This window comes from Amblyomma maculatum, chromosome 5 (genome assembly GCF_055883805.1).
Source record: "Amblyomma maculatum isolate TAMU_Amacu chromosome 5, ASM5588380v1, whole genome shotgun sequence".
In the NCBI taxonomy this organism is placed as follows: Eukaryota; Metazoa; Arthropoda; class Arachnida; order Ixodida; family Ixodidae; genus Amblyomma; species Amblyomma maculatum.
Genome location: NC_139348.1, coordinates 118,735,208 through 118,751,947, shown reverse-complemented (window position 1 = coordinate 118,751,947; position 16,740 = coordinate 118,735,208). Strand labels below are relative to the sequence as shown.

The following is a 16,740-nucleotide window of genomic DNA, read 5'->3' as shown; positions in this document are numbered from 1 at the left end:
AAGGTTTGATGATCCTCGTCGTATTCGCTTTCTTGAAAAGTTTGGTATGCCGCCATAACGAAGTCCACACAGCGAGCGAGTGATGCGATGTCCGCCATGTTTCCAAACAGAGTGGCGGTCGAGGGGCGGCCAAGGTAGCGTCGTCACCAACTCGAGATTCTCGGCACCGCCGGAAGAGCGATTTCAGTGGAGGTTGATTTCTGAAATGAAAAACAAGCCTCGAGGGCCGCTTGGAGTAGAGGTTTGAGTGAAGGTGTGCTTGTGAGTGAAATTGATAGAACAGGCCGTAGTTTTTCTTCAGGACTGTACGGCTGTCATCGGGTGGGTGTTGCTAACGAGCAATTAAGCTTCCTTATTAGTAGACAAATCTGCACATTGCTTGGAATAGGTGCGATGTGTGCTGTAAAACGAGGGTCCACAGTTGACCTGGCCTGCGTCTCTTCTGCTGTCATTGCTGGAGGCACAAATGATGGGCGTGCTCACATTTCATGCAGGTGGCGGTGTACGGCTGCGGCCGGTGTACCTGCTCCGAAGCAATGACAATGGAGCGTCGCCCGCCCTTCCCAGGGCTGCCAGGCACTGGCAACAGCAGCGACAGGAGGAACTGGAGGGGCGGAGGCAGGCATTGATGGCAGGCCTGGCAAGGGACTCTGCTGGACACCAGTTTGAGCAACAGCAGAGGACGCGGCTCACAAGTGAGTCGGTGCGCCACGTTCAGTGGCAAAAGTAATGTAATGAAGGAGACAGTGTGCATAAGCCCAGTAGTTCATGCTCTAAAGTGAACTGTTTTATCTATTTTGTGCCTATCTCCCCGGGCAATCTTTTTCGTGACTGAATAATTCCGTGGTACACGAGGTCAAAATTAAAAGGCTTGCCCTAAATGAATCTGTGGCAGGAATGCGTTTTGCTTTTTTTGTTTCTTCGGGCCGTACTTGCCCGGCTCGCTGTGCTCGCTTCCGCAGTGTTTTGTGTGCTAGTCACACCTGTCCACTACTTTTTGCTTTTCCATTTTGGTGATGATTTTTGCTGACCTGAACGTCCTTGACTGACTCTCACCCCGTTATGATGTGGACGTAATACTGATGTCGTTGGCATGTTTAATGTGGGGAGTGACATTTCTACCATGTGTTAACATCAAGACAGCGATGCCGAGTAGGACTTCCACTGGCCTGAGAAAATTTCGACGCGACCATCTAGCTGAGTTCACGCCATATAAACAACTCGAGACGTGGAGTCTCATCTCGATAGCGTTGGCGAAACATTTACCAGTCGTTCTCGGGAGAAGGCTTGCGACAGATTGGCTGACAACGTCTACCGCCTTTGAGTTCGTGGCGCATGAACCACCCAAGAACCGGCAGCATGGTGCCGCGTGTCGTTGAGCATCAGTAACAGTGTCTCCATTTTGTTTTGTTTTGTTTTTTTTTGTTTTTTCATTTTTTTTTTTAGCTCATCTGTGCCAGCTAACTGACCGACAAATGTGCGCAGCTGTATCTCAAACCGCACGCAACAGCGCCAGTGTGTTTGCGCCTTTAAAAGAGCACCTCGTCTCCTTCTTGTCATCCCTGCACAACAATTTCGACACATGGGCGATGCGGTGTGACCGATCTTGAACAATAACCCTACTTGTTTACGAGCCCATCATCGCAGTTCCCAGGTCGCCATCTTGCCATCAGTAATTTGTTACCTCATTGCCATTCTGGCTACTTCCGTGCTTTCTTAGCCGGTGCTGCCTTAATTTATAATCTTAGTTAGGGTATTTAACATGCGGGGTGCTCTAACAAGTGTCGGCTGATCCGGAGCCATCCAGTGCAGCTCTGACCACCCTCTACAATCTGTCTTGAGTCGTTAACCTCAAAAACTAGCTACTACCAATGTCATTGCTTTGGTACACTTTGATGTGGCACCGCTTTTGCGCAGTCACGCCGAAGTTTGTAAATTTTAGTACAAGGGTTGCTCTCCTTGCACCCAACACGGTTAAGAGGAAATGAACATAACTGGCACGGCCAGCCGCAGCCCATGTTACGCGGTCAGTGTGAAGCTACTGTGGCGCCGTCGCTCCAGGCCAGCACCACAGAATTTCATCGCTAGTGGATTAGCATGCTGCAGTTGCACAACGAAACTTTAGGTTTGGCTCCCTATTGGGGAGGGCACAACACTCACTGGAGCAAGCGTTTGATGTTCGGTCTGCGAGGTGCTGAACTGGCTTTTCAGTGCATGCGCAGTGTGTGCTGCTGCTAATGAAGACGGGAAGAAAAGGAAGAGAGAGAGATAGAAAGCTTGGGAGAATATTTATTTCCTTTATGCTCCCTCATATCCGTGGGGGCAGGAAAGAATTGGGACATCCTTGCTCTTTGCTCTTTCGAGTCTCTTCCCCTCTCTCCGACAGCACGGCTGAATTGGTCGGGTCTCCTCCATACTGGCCGTTACCAAACTGGTTCCCCCTCATTCCTTCACGTTTGTGACTTGCGACCGTCATGTGGTGCCACACGCTAAATGATCAAGGCAGATGTGCGCTTCTTTGGGGAATGCACCTTCCAGGGCATGGCACTGCTTTTTGCCGGCCATCGCCGAACCAGTTCCTCTCTCTCGTTCCTTCCCCACATGGCTTGCAAACGTCACGCGATGTCATGTGGCAAACGACTGAGGGTGACACTATTCTCTTTGGGTAAGACGCACCTTTCGGTGCGCAGTGCAGAGTCTGATATACCGTCGCGTGTAAAGGCTGCACGTTTTTTCACGCTGGCACAGCGTGGTCTTTTGCCAAAAAGGTAGGCCTTTCCTCTTTAGAAATCTTTGTGACCAGCCCACACTAGCTTTGAAGTCCTCGCGGTATGCTTCTCGCACGTGCCCAGGCTTGTGTCTTCACGCGCATTATGTCCGTTGTCAACGCGTAGCCATTGTTCTACAGTTCCATTTCATAGCGAAACAGCTCTTCCAGTTCAGGATACAAAAGCATGCCTTTTTGTAGCTGGTGTTCTTCAACGCATCCTTCTGGTTGAACCTCTTTAGACGTACTCCTCGTGCATGTCAGTTTTCTGCCCGCCGCTCGCTTGCAGTGCTCGAGGGCAAACTCCACTTTCAGTTCAAAACTTGCCATGTAGCTGCCAAAATATGCTTGCCGATCGTGCTAGAATGGAAACGCTCAACGGCAATTCATGAAAAATAAAGCAGAGAGCACACAAGAGCTGCACCTACGGCATGCGACCATGCCAACCACGCTACCACTGCTTACTACATGCCTTTGACAGTTGAAAAAACAAAGCCAAGGTGGCTGGGGCGGGCGATACCGATGCCGATATGGATTGCGGAAGCTAGTGGCAGAGGGAATATGATGATGATGGCCCGCGACTTCAGGCGTCATCCGTGGGCAGCATCTGGAAGCTCCTGTGCACATGCATTTTGAAGGCTATTCCCGCGTGGGTCATGAAAAGTTGGGATGCGGCCCTTACACGCATTTATACGATATTCAGCAGTCTGTTAAATTGTAGGTTGATATGACTCAACTTTCTTGTCTTTTACATAGGATCATTAAGGGCATGATCAGGTTCGATATAACCAAAAATTGGAATATTCAGGTTCGGTATGTCTGGGTTTAACTGTGCATTGTAAACAAACGCAAGCAATTAATTAAGAGCAGCCTTATTTTGCGGTTAGGTGACACTGCAGTCTGGTCATTTTCAGTGTCCTCATTGTCCCGATAATGCTTAGGCATTTCATGTCTGGAGCCGCAAGCAGAGGAACAGAAACCAGTGTGACCATCCAGCAGTCTGTTGTCATAACTCGGCTCACGTGGTGGCGCATCTCTCTCACTCGTATTTTGGTTTTGTTTGCTCACAGGTATGCATCTTTAAGAAGTTACCCGTCTTCTTCATATTTTTACCCCGGTACGTTTGTGCACCTTTATCGGCTTCTCATCAGCATCAGGTTCTCAAGGGTTGCTGTGTCTCGGTGCTTTTAAGAGGCCTTAGCCACATTGCTCAGTCTGTTGGTATTATGGGTAGCCCACTTCCCTTTGTCTCCTTTGCAGGTGCTGTTCTGGGGCTGTTTGTTGGCCTGTGGAAGCTGGTGTACATTGCCACGGCAGGGTACATTGTTGCCGACGCATGGATGCTCTCGAGGTGAGTGGAAGGATGAAGAGTTGACGGCGCTCTTGCGTGCACTTGGACTCCTGTCGTCCATTGCCCAATGGCTTGACAGATGCAGTTTATTGCTTAATAGCTGTGTCCTGGTCATTTACATGAGGGCTGCACGAAGATTGCTGCATCAACCGGTAACAGTCGACACTGCGCTGATTGGTTAGCTTTCAGATCAGCATCATACAATATAATTTACAGTATCCCTTGTCGGGACGAATACTGCTGAGATTATCAGATAAGGCTGGCCGTGTGGAAATGTTTGGTTGATCTCTTAAACTTTCTGAAAAAAAAAAAAAAAAAAATCTGCTTAAGACAAGACATCGCACAGCACACAAGTGCCTTGCTTTTCGCCTGCATCAAAAAGCCCAGTGGGTAATGATCACTGCGAAACTTGTCTAATAATAATAACTGGTTTACAGGAAGGGAAAGGCACTGTATCTGTCACACTTGTTTCTATGGACGCCTACGCTGGGCTACAAAGGAAGGGAGGAAGGTGGAAGCGAAAGGAGAGAAAAAGGATCATAGGGGGGCACTGTGCTCCTCTCTGTCCTTCCACTTTCCCTCCCATCTTCCTCCCTACTGTTATGTGTGGTTCAGATGTCCACAGAAACGACAGATAATGTGCCTTTCCCTTCCTGTGAACCAATTATTATTATTAGACATGTTTCGCAATGATCATTCTCACTTTTGATGCAGGCAAAAAGCAAGGCGCTTGTGTCCTGTGCGATGTCAAGCACGTTAAAGGACATTCCCAGGTGATCGAAATTTTCATAGTCCTCGACTACGGCGTCTCTCAGTTTTTTTTGGACATTAAACCCTGCAAAGGAAACCAAACAGTCATTTGCCACATGCTCAGAAAAATGCACATCGCAAGAACAGTGTAAGAGCACCAACGGTGCATGGGGTAGAAAATTGCCCTCATTTGCTATTTTTTGTCAGAAATGTGGTAGCCTTTTTGAGACTGAGAAAACAGACCATGTTGCGAAGCTTCTTAGTGGACACCTACAATTAATGACACACAGTCGGAGGTACACACAAGTCACCAGTTAGATTCCCCATCCCAAACTAGCCTCCAGTCTGACTAGCAGATGGATGCTAAGTGGGAAGCGAAACTGTATTAATGCCGCACAAAAAAAAAAGTCTTCACAATTTTGATGCAAAAGCTAGTGCGTATTTTGTAACACATTTATCTCAATTCCGAAGTATGGCTACAGCTTTCTGGCCAAACAAGCCCTCTATGCGATCACGTAATAGGAGAGCAGTACAGCTTCTCGTTTCTGGCGAGATTTCCCATTAGTACGCCTGAAGATTGGTGGATGGTCGCCCTCTCATTTCACGTTTTGTCGACGGGTATGCAGAAATTGTGCACAGCTCTGACCTCGTGTGCCCAAGCATTGCGAGGTATAGTGTGAACGAACACATTTGCTAGCACGCGGTGCCCGTTTCTTTGCCCCCAGGGTGTCACCGCGTCGACGGAAGCGGCTGGCCGTCGCCTTGTTTTTCCTCGTCATGGTGCCGCTCCTGCTGTGGTTGCTGTACAAGGAGCAAGGCATAGGCAGCACCACCCTAAACTCTGCTGGCAGCCAAGCCTACGAGGTAAGAGGTCCGGTAGTTCTGTGCCGTCTTTTTGTGGCCTCGTGTGGGCCATAGGGGGTTAGGCCACAAACAGTTATAATCAGGCGCTGCTCCTTTATATTCAGAAGCCGTTTTAGTTTCTATCCGAATATTCTGCGCTGCTGGGAAAGAAGCGATTTAGAGTTTGTAATGTAAAGCACTCAGAGCGGCGAACCTTCCCAGCTGTGCACAGTTTAGTAAAAACTATCCCAGTAGTTGTGCAGCTGTAACCTGCCTCTCGCATGGGAACTAGGCTCTCAAAGGGCGTGCTGTTTGGATTAAAAGCTGGACGAGTCGATAAGTTTTCTAATAAAGCAAGACTTACGTACTTGTACATGGGAGTGCTGTTTGCATCCACAAGAAGGCTATCAAAGAAGGGATCTAAAGACTAAGACGCTCAGCTGCTGCAAAAAATTCGGGAATTTTAGGGCAGGAAACCGAGCTAACATGTTCACCATTGGCGGTGGCTGGAGAACAGGGGATGATGGCTGTAGCAGCAGCGCTTTCCTCATTGGTGGCAAGGAGCTTCCCTCACTTTCATCTGTTTCATCCTAATGCATGAAGTTCTTATTCGGTGAGCACGATGCAAGCGTGGGTCGCCTTCCTGCCACGTGAAGAGTTTCTATTCGGTGTTTTTTTGCGCTTCCACTATCCTGTGGACAGGCAGCCCAGAATGAATTATTGCAGAGTTCTGGCTCGCATCAGAGCATTGCCCGGTGGAGTGTGGGGCAGTTGCAAGGGAACCAATGGCACGGTTTGTTGCTCTGTTCTAGCTCTGGGACGCAGAGCCAGGGGCTGTGCCGCGGCACCAATGGGAGTGGGCTGCTGCTGCTGCTGCTACTGCTGCCACACTGACGACGAGTGCACTGTTCTGAGAGATGCCGCTGTGCTTTCTAGGTGGCATAAACAGCTCTTCAGGCACAGTGTGAATACAGTCGAACCCGGATATATCAAACTCGAAGGGGATCGCAAAATAGTTCGATATATCGATAATTCGATATACAAAAATCTGCTTGTGACGGCACTTACGATGCCAAAAAACGATACCGTATTTGTCGCATAAGCAACCCACTCGCATAATGAACCCACCCTGCGCTTTTTGCACGGAGAATTTGAAGAAAAAAAAAAGCGTTAAGGCCAGCTCGCTCACATGCAAGCGATTGAGCGATCTCAGGGACGAGCGGCAGCGACAGGGCGAAAAATTTCAAACTCCCTCTCGCCGCTCGAGCCACCGCGGCAGCTCAAAACAAGGTTTCAGTGTCGCCGCGGCAGAAATCGTGACCGTTTTCGCTTGCATGTCGATGGCGCGCGTCACTCCGTTTCGGTCGTCTCATCCACAGCTCATTGCTTAGCAGCGTGCCAAGATGCTGCGCTGCGATAACGTCTTCTTGATAGCTCCTGCGGTGGCGGGGAGCGAACTTGGCAGAGTGCCCGTGATTGCTTGATTGCACGTACAAGCCTGGTTCGATTTATCACGCCGCGCTTGGGGCGGGCGTCATGATCGCAGCAGCCGACCGCCTGCTTTCGTTGACTCATACATGCAAGGATAAATGACTCCCGCAAAAAAAAAAAAAAAAAACCCTGTCGCTTCTTAACTTCCGAACAGCACAACGATACGAAAGGATGACTCTAAAAAAAAATAAATAAATAAAACAAAGAGCTGCCGCTTTTTAACGTCCGCAGGCACCATAGCCACCTCAGTCGCTGCACGCACAGAGGGTTCGCAACACACTCTGGAGAAAGCGGCGTCGACGCCCGTCTGAAAACGGACTGAGCTGGCTTGGCGCATGCGTAGCGCGTGCTGTTGGAGAGAGATAGCTTGGCAAAAGGATGGGCACACCCACGCGTATGGCTTGCAAACGTCATGTGTTGGTGCGCGGAAAACGATAACTGCAAATGCGCGCGCCTTTGGGGAATGGGCGCGGCGCTGCCCAGACCAGCCGTCGCCGAACTGTCCCCTCTCATTCCTTCCGCACGTGGCTTGAAAACGGCACGCAGCAAACGGCCAAGGGTGATGCGATCGTCTTTGGAGAAGGCACACTTTCCAGTGCGTGGTGCGGAGTTCGATATATCGAACGACCGGTGAAATTAAGTTCGATATATGACGCGCCTTTCCTATACTTTTACATGGGATTTTCAAGGGGATATTCCGTGAGTTCGATATAACCAAAATTCGATATATCCGGGTTCGACTGTAGTGCCAGATCTGTCCGGAAGAGAGAAACCACTGCACAGCCTGGCACATTCTCAGATGAGCACAGCGCTGGCTTAGCTGACGGGGGAAAGGGGGGCGGGGTGGAGATTACACACCCCAAATTTTTCCAAGCTTTTTTTTTTTCAACTAACGGCATATAACAACCCCTGAAAGTATTTCTTCACTACTGCACCGGTAAAGTTATCTGCACAATGTCTGAATGAATCGATGCTCTTACTGCCTTGAGCTCTGTTATTAACCTGTGTAGTACAACCATACTGTTCTGTTTCTGATGATTACTGCAAGTGCTGAAATTGTGTGGTTGTCTTCTGCTTGTTTTTGTTTGTTGTAAGCAGAACATGTTTCTTTGGTATCTGCAAGGCTTTGGGGCTCTTGCAATAGTTCTGCATGCGTGTAACCTCTAAAACATCATATTGTGGGTGTCTGTCTGCTTGGACAGCATTACAACAAGGGAGGGGGGTGACAGTAGCGAGGAGGGAGCGCATGCAGGTGGGGGTGAGGTCAAAGATGGGGAACTTTTTTCTGGGCAGCTGCTCCACTCCTACACAACCCTCGTGCGAGGGCAACTAGAAATTGTTTTCTAACCTGCTAGTGACAAGTTTTACTGCCGGGTTGATTATGGGACCAGAGAGAGAAAGTAATTTAATGAAAGCAAAGGTGGAGAATAGTGAGACCAGCTTCTTGGGAGTGCCTAAGGTACTTAGTCTTAAAGAGCACCTGGATACAATTAAGCATAACTTCTTTTTCGTTGATCCATTATTTTTTTGCTGTTTTTCACTAATTGGTGATTGTACTCCTCAGTTTTCTAACACAGTCATCCATGCCAGGCATCGAAATCGAGAAATTTTAAGAGCTTTCCATGCCCACTGTAACAAAAGACAGCTGCGTAGGTCAACCATCAGTAACTGTCTGTGATCAAGAGGTCAACTTTTTCTCAAGTGCTTGCACCGTGGCAAGGAAGGGATTTTGCATTTTCTTTTCTTTTTTGAAAGGGGAAGTGGGGCTTCGGTGTAAGGCTAACCTTTTCCTTTGTGTTTTCGCTCATTTTTTAGTTAGAATAATTATGTATGCAGTATTTCTTTGAATAAAAGTTATTTGTGAGTAAGCATTGTTACTATGCTCTTTTTTTTTCCTTTCTATCGCCCCCGTATTAAATTCTGAATTTCTCAATTTCTTTTTGTCAGGAATGTCTTCCGCGTGCTTTTCATTGCAAAATGTTTTGTTTTGCAGTCAGAGTTAGCTCTGTGCAACCTTTTGGGTTCATTTATTCCATGTGTGTATGCCATTTGGCTCCAGGACCTCGCATATTTTCGAAATTGTTTTTATTCTTCTTTTCTCCGTATTGGTGGCACGAATTGGGATAGCATGCTTCTATTGAGATTCAGTTCTAGTATTTTTTTCCGCCTACCCATAATTGCCTTTAGCAAGGCCACGTTTTCGTCATCGACAGGCTTCAGCCGCTAACGAAAACCCAACACAAAGAATGGCTTCTTCAGCCAGACACGAAAAAGTGGGGCAAACAAACTGTCCAATATATAAGCATTCTTGTAAACCTGAATTAATCTGCCACGTAGCCTATTTTTCTATTGAAACCGGAATAAACGCCCTTGCTCCAACCTTTTTAGATCAACTGTCCACAGAGGTTAAGTCAGTCGATGTCTAGGCCCCGCTGTGGTGGCTCGGTGATTAGGGCTCTCGACTGCTGTGCCCAAGGATGCTGGATCGGATCCTGGCATAGGCAGCCACTTTTAGGTAGAGTCGAAAAGCAAGGCACCCGTGTGCTGCGGGATGTCAGTGTGCGTTAAAGATGCTCAGGTGGTGTATGTTTGCGGAGCCCTCCACTATGGGGTTTCTCGTAGCCAGAGTTGCTTTGGGACTTTAAACCCTACAAACCAAACCAATCAACCCGTTTATGCTTTGTCCTGTAGCTTGAGCAGCGCGTGTTCATTTCTGGAAGCTCTAGATGAGCAAAGGGATAGTGTCGAGTGAGTTGCTGTCATTGGAAAATGTGCACGCCAGCGGATCAGCATGACATGAGACAGCTCAACTGTACGACCAGAAAAGAATGCACTGAGAGACTGTGAGCTGCACTGCCCTGTGTGCTACGTCCGTATCAGACCCATTTCATGTTTAAATCTGCTCTCGGTTGGGAGAGAGGCTCCGGGTTTTATTTAGGCCTTGGCCAGAAACATGAGTCGCGGTTACTTTAGGTGTCTCATGGATCATAGTATTTTCATTGGCTACGGTAGAGTGATGTTGAGTCTCGGGAAAGCTAACAGCAGACACGCGTTTTATTCCTGCGGGCTTAATTAGCAGCTTGTGATGTCTGCAGCTCGTGATGTCTGCAGCTAAAACTGTTTTGATGCAACCCCCAAAAAAGAAGAAACAAAATTTATGGATGGCCACTGCACCCTAAACGCATGTTAAAGGCCCTTTTCTCTAGAGAAGTAGGGCGTGAATCTTGTTGACATTGGAAGTGGAATCACAAGCATGCGTCTTGATAGTCGGCTGGTGATATGGCCAGGCACTCGTTCATCGTTGAGTTGCGTCACGAGACCACATCAGATGGCAGAGATGGCAGGCACTCGGGCACAGTACTTCTAGACTATGCAGGCTCAATCATAAAACTCTGTTAAAGCCGGCCTTAATATTTCTGAGCTGGTTTGTGCCATAACGTCACAGCAACTTACGACCATACGCGGATGGGTGCATGTGAAATAACAGGCACAAATTAATAAATTTGTGATCGGGCAGGCAGAAAAGGGCAAACAGGGATCTGCGAGGGGAGCCTCAGATGGGAGCCTTTAATGCTGTCCCATCATATTCTTAAGATCTGAGCTTGACTGTCCTTCCCAGCTTCTTGCTCCAAGGTCGCTTCATCGTGAACTACGGCAGCCCAACTACATTCACCTCCATGATGAAGGGGCGCTTCCCCTAGCATCCATCCGTCCGACTCTGCTGCCTCTTCACTACTTTGCAGGCCAAACGTTTATCGAACGGTCAGCTTGTAATTTTACTTGAATCGGCTTGATTATTTTTCGACCAGGTGGTCTCTGGAGTGGCCAAGCCTCTGGGAATGGCCGCAGCATACCTGAGTGCTCCTCTCTCCTGGATGTCGTGGCCCTCAACCGGCAGTCCGTCCACTGCCCCTCATCCACCCCATGCCGAGGCACCGGTCCTTCCAGTGGACCGCGTGGCTGTTGGCGAGCAGGTACTGGAGCCAGAGCTGCTCTTAGAGGAGCGCCTCGAAGGTGCAGTGGAGAAGGTGCTCAGACGCCTGGCGCTCCAGTTTCCGCACCCCAACGAAGACAAGGTGGTCGGGAGGACCAAGGTGAGGCAGTGCTGGTGTATACTTGCATTGTCTAGTATGTCAACTTAGTGCTCTATAATCAGTGGCATGGCAAGAAGTTGCTATGGGATTCCTTCCTCTCCCCCCCCCCCCTCCCCTCTTTTTTTGTTTTTGCCTCCATTGTTTGTGAACTGTTTAGCAATGTGTAGCTACAAAGAGCACTTTTGAAGTCCGCTTGAAAAAGTTTCCCATGTATAGGAAATGCAGGAGAAAAGGGCTTTTTAGATTCCCTCAGCACCTGAGTTAATCCATGCCTCAGCTTCTCACTCCCCTCCCCCCCCTCCCCCCTTTTTTTTTTTGTGATGGTGGGGGATGGGGGGGGTGCACTAGGCACACTTCACTTGTTAGTAATGGTGCTTTTTTTTTCTCTCTGTACAACCAGTTGTAACTAATTGAATGTAGTCCATTCCATTTTTTTTTTTTTTTCCAAAGAGGCAGCATATGTCTTCGGTTCTTTTTATTTGCACATCTGGTCATGTGATGTCACAATGAAAGTACCCTGGGGTTCCACACTACCCTTTGAAAGTCTTAGGGTTTCCCGAAGGCTGAGAAATTCTGGTATCTCTGGAATAGATATCTGCAACAAATACTATTTGCGCAACAATTTTCCATTCTGCCTAATGTTTGCAAAATATACATTGCAAGTGTTTCAGTGGTGAGATTGGGGTTCGCTTGCCCGTGAAAAGAAAGGGGGAAAAAAGAAATTGGCAGCTTTCCCACAGGTCTCGTGTGTCAGTCACAATGAAATGCGGGCTCTGTCCATTGGCTGCTCGATCAGACACTGGTCGTGCTGTGTGGCATCTGGGTCTGGAGCAAAAAACGAGAGAAATGCTACATTGTGGGAACTGCCCAAATGCAATGAGGCAACATATACGGCTAAAGAAACATTCAATCGTATTAAAAAATATTTTGATGCTCGCTGCTATGACTATCAATGTCTTGTGTGACATTGTGTGATGTCAAATCAGGTAAGATAAGCAGGAACTTTCACCAGTCTTTTGTGCAATGAGAGTGCCATCATAAATTCACCGATCAGAACATTTTTGGATTAGGTCACTCTCCGCTGTTTCCACCATCGCAGCAACTACATTGTCAGTGCATGCATACAACAGAGCATATTGTATACATACAACATGATATATCAGTTTTTTTGCTGTAGTCATTTGTTTGTGTTTTTTGTCTTATAACCTGTTATAGTTCATGGCCATTGTACATAATGCTTCTGTATCGCTATAATCAGTTTTTTTCTGTGTTGCTGCTTGTTTGTTATTTAGTTTATTAATCAGAATAGGGTCCCGTGACAGGCATTTGACTTGACATCTTGCAAATAAATTCTTCTCCTTCAACCAACCTTTGAGGAAGCTATTCTATAATGACATTTGGCTGTGTGAAAGAGGCACAAGTCTTTTGAAGGGGTGATCAACCTATGCCAACTCCTTCCGGGGTGGCGCAGTGGTTACGGCGCTCGACTACTGTTTGGCAGCTTTTTGATGAAGGCGAAAAGCAAGGCGCCCGTGTGCTGTGCGATGTCAGTGCGCGTTGCGTTAAAGAACCCCAGGTGATCGAAATTTCCGGAGTCCTCCACTACGGCGCCTCTCATAGTCTGGAGTTGCTTTGGGACGTTAAGCCCCACAAACCAAACCAAACCATCTTGTTCTGTTCGGCAATTCGCTGTCAAGGCTCGAATGCATTGACGACTCCTCATTGTGTACGTATGGTGTGTGCCTTCTTGGCGCAGGAGGACATTGAGCAGCTGAGGCAAGAGCTGGAGGCTCACAAGACCACGTGAGTGCTGTTCAAGATTTCTTTTATCCCCTCCCTCAGTGGCCACTTGCCATTAAGAGGAGCTGTTTACTTATGGATAATTTCGGAGCAAAATAACTTGCATCCAGTAATTCTGCACTTTTGCATGGGATTTCCAAGGGGGTTCTTTGACTGTTCGATATAAGCAATATAGTTGAAGCCAGATGCATATTGAACTGTAAGAATATCCCCTTGTAAGTCCCGTAAAAAAATTGTAGTGTTGTTTGCGTCTGTCGAACTTTCGTTCAGTGGAACATTCAATAGGTCGATCTGTGTCCCGCACCCCTGCAAGGGACGCTTCTCATAATTGCGTTCAGATGCTAACTTTGTGCACAGAGCTGGGTTGGCCAAGCGTCCTTGGGCACCTGCTGGGAAAACCGACGCTGTAAAACTATGTGATGCGGTGAACGTAGAGTCCCCTTGAAAGTGGTCTTCAGACTGCCATTCTTGTTTTCAACGCGGCTTTGCAGTCACGCAAGGAAGGCAGTGTTCGGTGTACCAGTTGTCATGTTGTGAAGCCACAACTTTGCTACTGAAAGCAAAGCAGAGATCAACTACAGTCTATCCCGGAGATACCTAATTATTGCCTATATCAAACTCTCTGTACATTTCCGACGCAAAAGTACACGACTGATGTTCACATTTATCGAACTCTCATTCAGTAGGACATCCAATAACATCGAACTGCACGCTATGCCCCTGTAAGTTGCCTCGCCCCTTATGGCACCCCACAATCATTTTTTGCATGTTGAGCCTAGTCGGCTGCGCAGTCTTGGGCACTCGCTGCAACGATAACGCAGTAATACTGGTTGGCGAGATTAATGTGCAATCCGCTTGAAAGTGGCCTTCAGTCTTTCGTGCTCGTTTTCAACGCAACATTGCTCTCATGCGAGGAAGCTGGCATTCGATGCACAGGACCGGATGTGCTGACAAAAGGCTTGCAGCAGCACTCGTATGGCCTGCTTCGCTGCTGAAGGAGACAGAGAAATCAACTATACTCTGTTTTAGCTGAGATAAAATTGAGTTTTTAGCATCCCGGTAACAGAATTCAAACTCTTATGATCAATGGTAGCTTTTTCTGTTGCACAGTCCGCAGCAGCTTTTATGTGGACGTTAACCACAATGGCACTTGTGTCACGCGGTGTGATATGCGGCTTCAAGATGTGAGGTCTAATTTCTCCCCCCTGTATCCCACAGCAGCTATAGACCTTTTTTTTTTTTCCTGATTTTTACTTTTCCTTGCTCTAAGCACTTTGAAGGTGCCCATCAATGTGGCGAATGACTTGTTGCTGCGCAGCAAAGCAGAGTTCCCGGGTTTTGCAAAGGGCCCTTTATAAAACGTTGTTGGAATGCATTTTTCAAGTAGCAGTCTGGTTTAACCTGATGCTTGTTAAGCCTCCTCTATGTGAAGCCAATACGGAAGACTTCCGTTTTATTCAATACGAACGGCCACCTATTTATGGTCCTGTTGAATACCGTAATGGGTGTAATTTCACTTTCGGCAATTCCCGCTTGTCTCGCTCCGGCCAACCCCGTCGCTTGTGCAGGGTGGAGCAGCTTCTGCTGCGGGTGAGCAACCTGAAGGACTGCTGCCGGGACACGGCTGCATTGCTTGCCGGCCTGGACACCAAGGTCGTCGCCAAGGTCCTCGAGGTGAGCTACTCCCCTGCAGTTGGCAGGGAAATGCACCACTGCAGAGTGTTCAGGTGGAGAGTAGAATGCAAATTTATTTCCGCCACTTTTTACGGTAAGGAAAAAGAAAAAACTGGAAAGGAGCAAATATCACGCCAACAGTGTACTATTAGAAGCCCTGAAGAAAAATCTCCTCAACCGGCTCAGTCAGACAGGCGGCAAAAAAAATTACAGAAAAATACGGAAACAGGACATAAAAATATGAACGATACATAAAAATGATACAGAAACGTCTTGTGGGATCGGATGTGGGATCAAATCCCGGCCTCGACGGCTGCTTTTTGAAAGCAAGGCGCCCATGTTCTGTGTGATGTCAGTGCATGTTTGAAGGACCAGGTGGTCAAAATTTCTGGTGCTCTACACTACGGCGTCTCTCGTAGCCTGAAGCGCTTTGGGACGTTAAACCCCACAAACCAAACCAATCTTTTTCATGGCTCGAGTGAAGTGGTGGTTTTGGCGTCAGTGACGCACTTTTGTGGTTCAGCTGTCTGCTTTGGTTCTTTTTCCCAGCTTTCTTCTCGGGGATCGATGTCAGATTAAGGAGTGAAAGGAATGGTATTGGGAACACTGTAGAAGTGCATAGACTACTGTGCATACTCGTACCACACCCCTTACTGGGCTGGCAGCTGGTAATTCGAAAAAAGAAAATGTCAGCCAAAAAAACTTTCATGCACGCATAATTTTTGCCATGTAAAAAATCGTTGCAAACATGAATGCGTCAACCCGCATGCCATGCTCTGCCTGGAACCCCGAACACACTCGTTTTGCGTTTGCGCCAGAAATGGCAAAACCTTAGGCTGTGCAAAAGCTCGAATTGGGTGCAGGCATGTTGTGTGCACCTCACTGTGGAAGGAAACATGAGCGGCACGCTTCCTTGTGGTGACGCGCCGCCCGCTGAGCTTGGGCATCGATGAGGATGCATCATACAAACGTGCCCTTTACCCAGCGGCGCTAGGATTAACGTGTGTTGCCTTCGTAACATGTCTGAGTCATAGCATATTTGTGCTGCAAGGTGTAACCTTGTTATTAATGTGCGCCAAACAGTAAAATGAATGTACAGTTGATTTCCGCAAGACTTTAAGTGCGACATGAAGGAAATGCCTCCCAAGAGAAGGCTGCCCGCACCGACAGCGGCTGTGAGTCTCATGTCAAGCGCCACTCCAGACCGCTGGCCAAGCCGTCACAGTGCCGGACCTTAGGACCACGTGACGTTTTCCAGTAACGTAACGCAGCGCTGGCAGCCTGTTTTATTGTGGGTGGTAGTAGGACAGATTGCAGGCGGGCACATGACATGTGTATCAACCATACTGCGCGTTATGTATTCGAAGAATCTGCCGCGCCTGCGCTGATCCGTCGTAAAAATGCATGTAGCTAAGTTAAAAAAAACTGACGTGTAATCGGGGCTGCGCTGTGGAGTTTTAACAAAAAAAAATGTCTGTGCCACGTAAGGGCTACACCTCGTCAGAACCACAGAAAAAAGTGCGGCCCTTGCACAAGTATATACGGTATATCGAAGCTTTACTTGCAGTCAAAGGTACGATCCTGAATGGTTAGGTGTTGTGGAGCATGTGTCACCAGCTGTCGCATGATCACTGCCTTAATCACCTTCACCATTCTATGAACTCAAGCAATTTCATTCTGTCGTAGGGTGCACTGCCAAACAAGTGTAGTGCCATATTACGGTGTCGTGCTGTATTGCATTCCACGGATGCCCGCTGCGCAGGTTATGAACGACTCATCGTCAGCAACGGCACCGCGGAGTATGCTGCATCGTTGGCTGATGGAGGAGATGGACCGGCGAGAGGCAGTCTTTGATGCCAGTGTGGATGCCCGCCTTGGCGAGCACAGGGACAGCGTTCAGGCAGCAGTCAGCGCTCTCAACCAGCAGGTGCAATGGGCTGCAATGCAGGCTGACAAGGTAAGCGAGAGCA

General features: G+C 48.1%; 1 protein-coding gene across 3 annotated transcripts in view; it reads left to right on the top strand.

The window, feature by feature from the left end:
- The window catches only part of LOC146189330 (uncharacterized), a 37,585-nt gene that overhangs the window by 11,427 nt on the left and 9,418 nt on the right, over window positions 1-16,740 (top strand). For all 3 annotated transcript variants that reach the window (XM_084604184.1, XM_084604182.1, XM_084604183.1), the window contains exons 5-11: window positions 495-695; window positions 4,028-4,118; window positions 5,594-5,732; window positions 11,012-11,296; window positions 13,053-13,099; window positions 14,665-14,770; window positions 16,533-16,727. In XM_084604184.1, coding sequence (XP_084460310.1) covers window positions 495-695; window positions 4,028-4,118; window positions 5,594-5,732; window positions 11,012-11,296; window positions 13,053-13,099; window positions 14,665-14,770; window positions 16,533-16,727 — 1,064 coding nt within the window. The remainder of the gene's footprint in view (window positions 1-494; window positions 696-4,027; window positions 4,119-5,593; window positions 5,733-11,011; window positions 11,297-13,052; window positions 13,100-14,664; window positions 14,771-16,532; window positions 16,728-16,740) is intronic.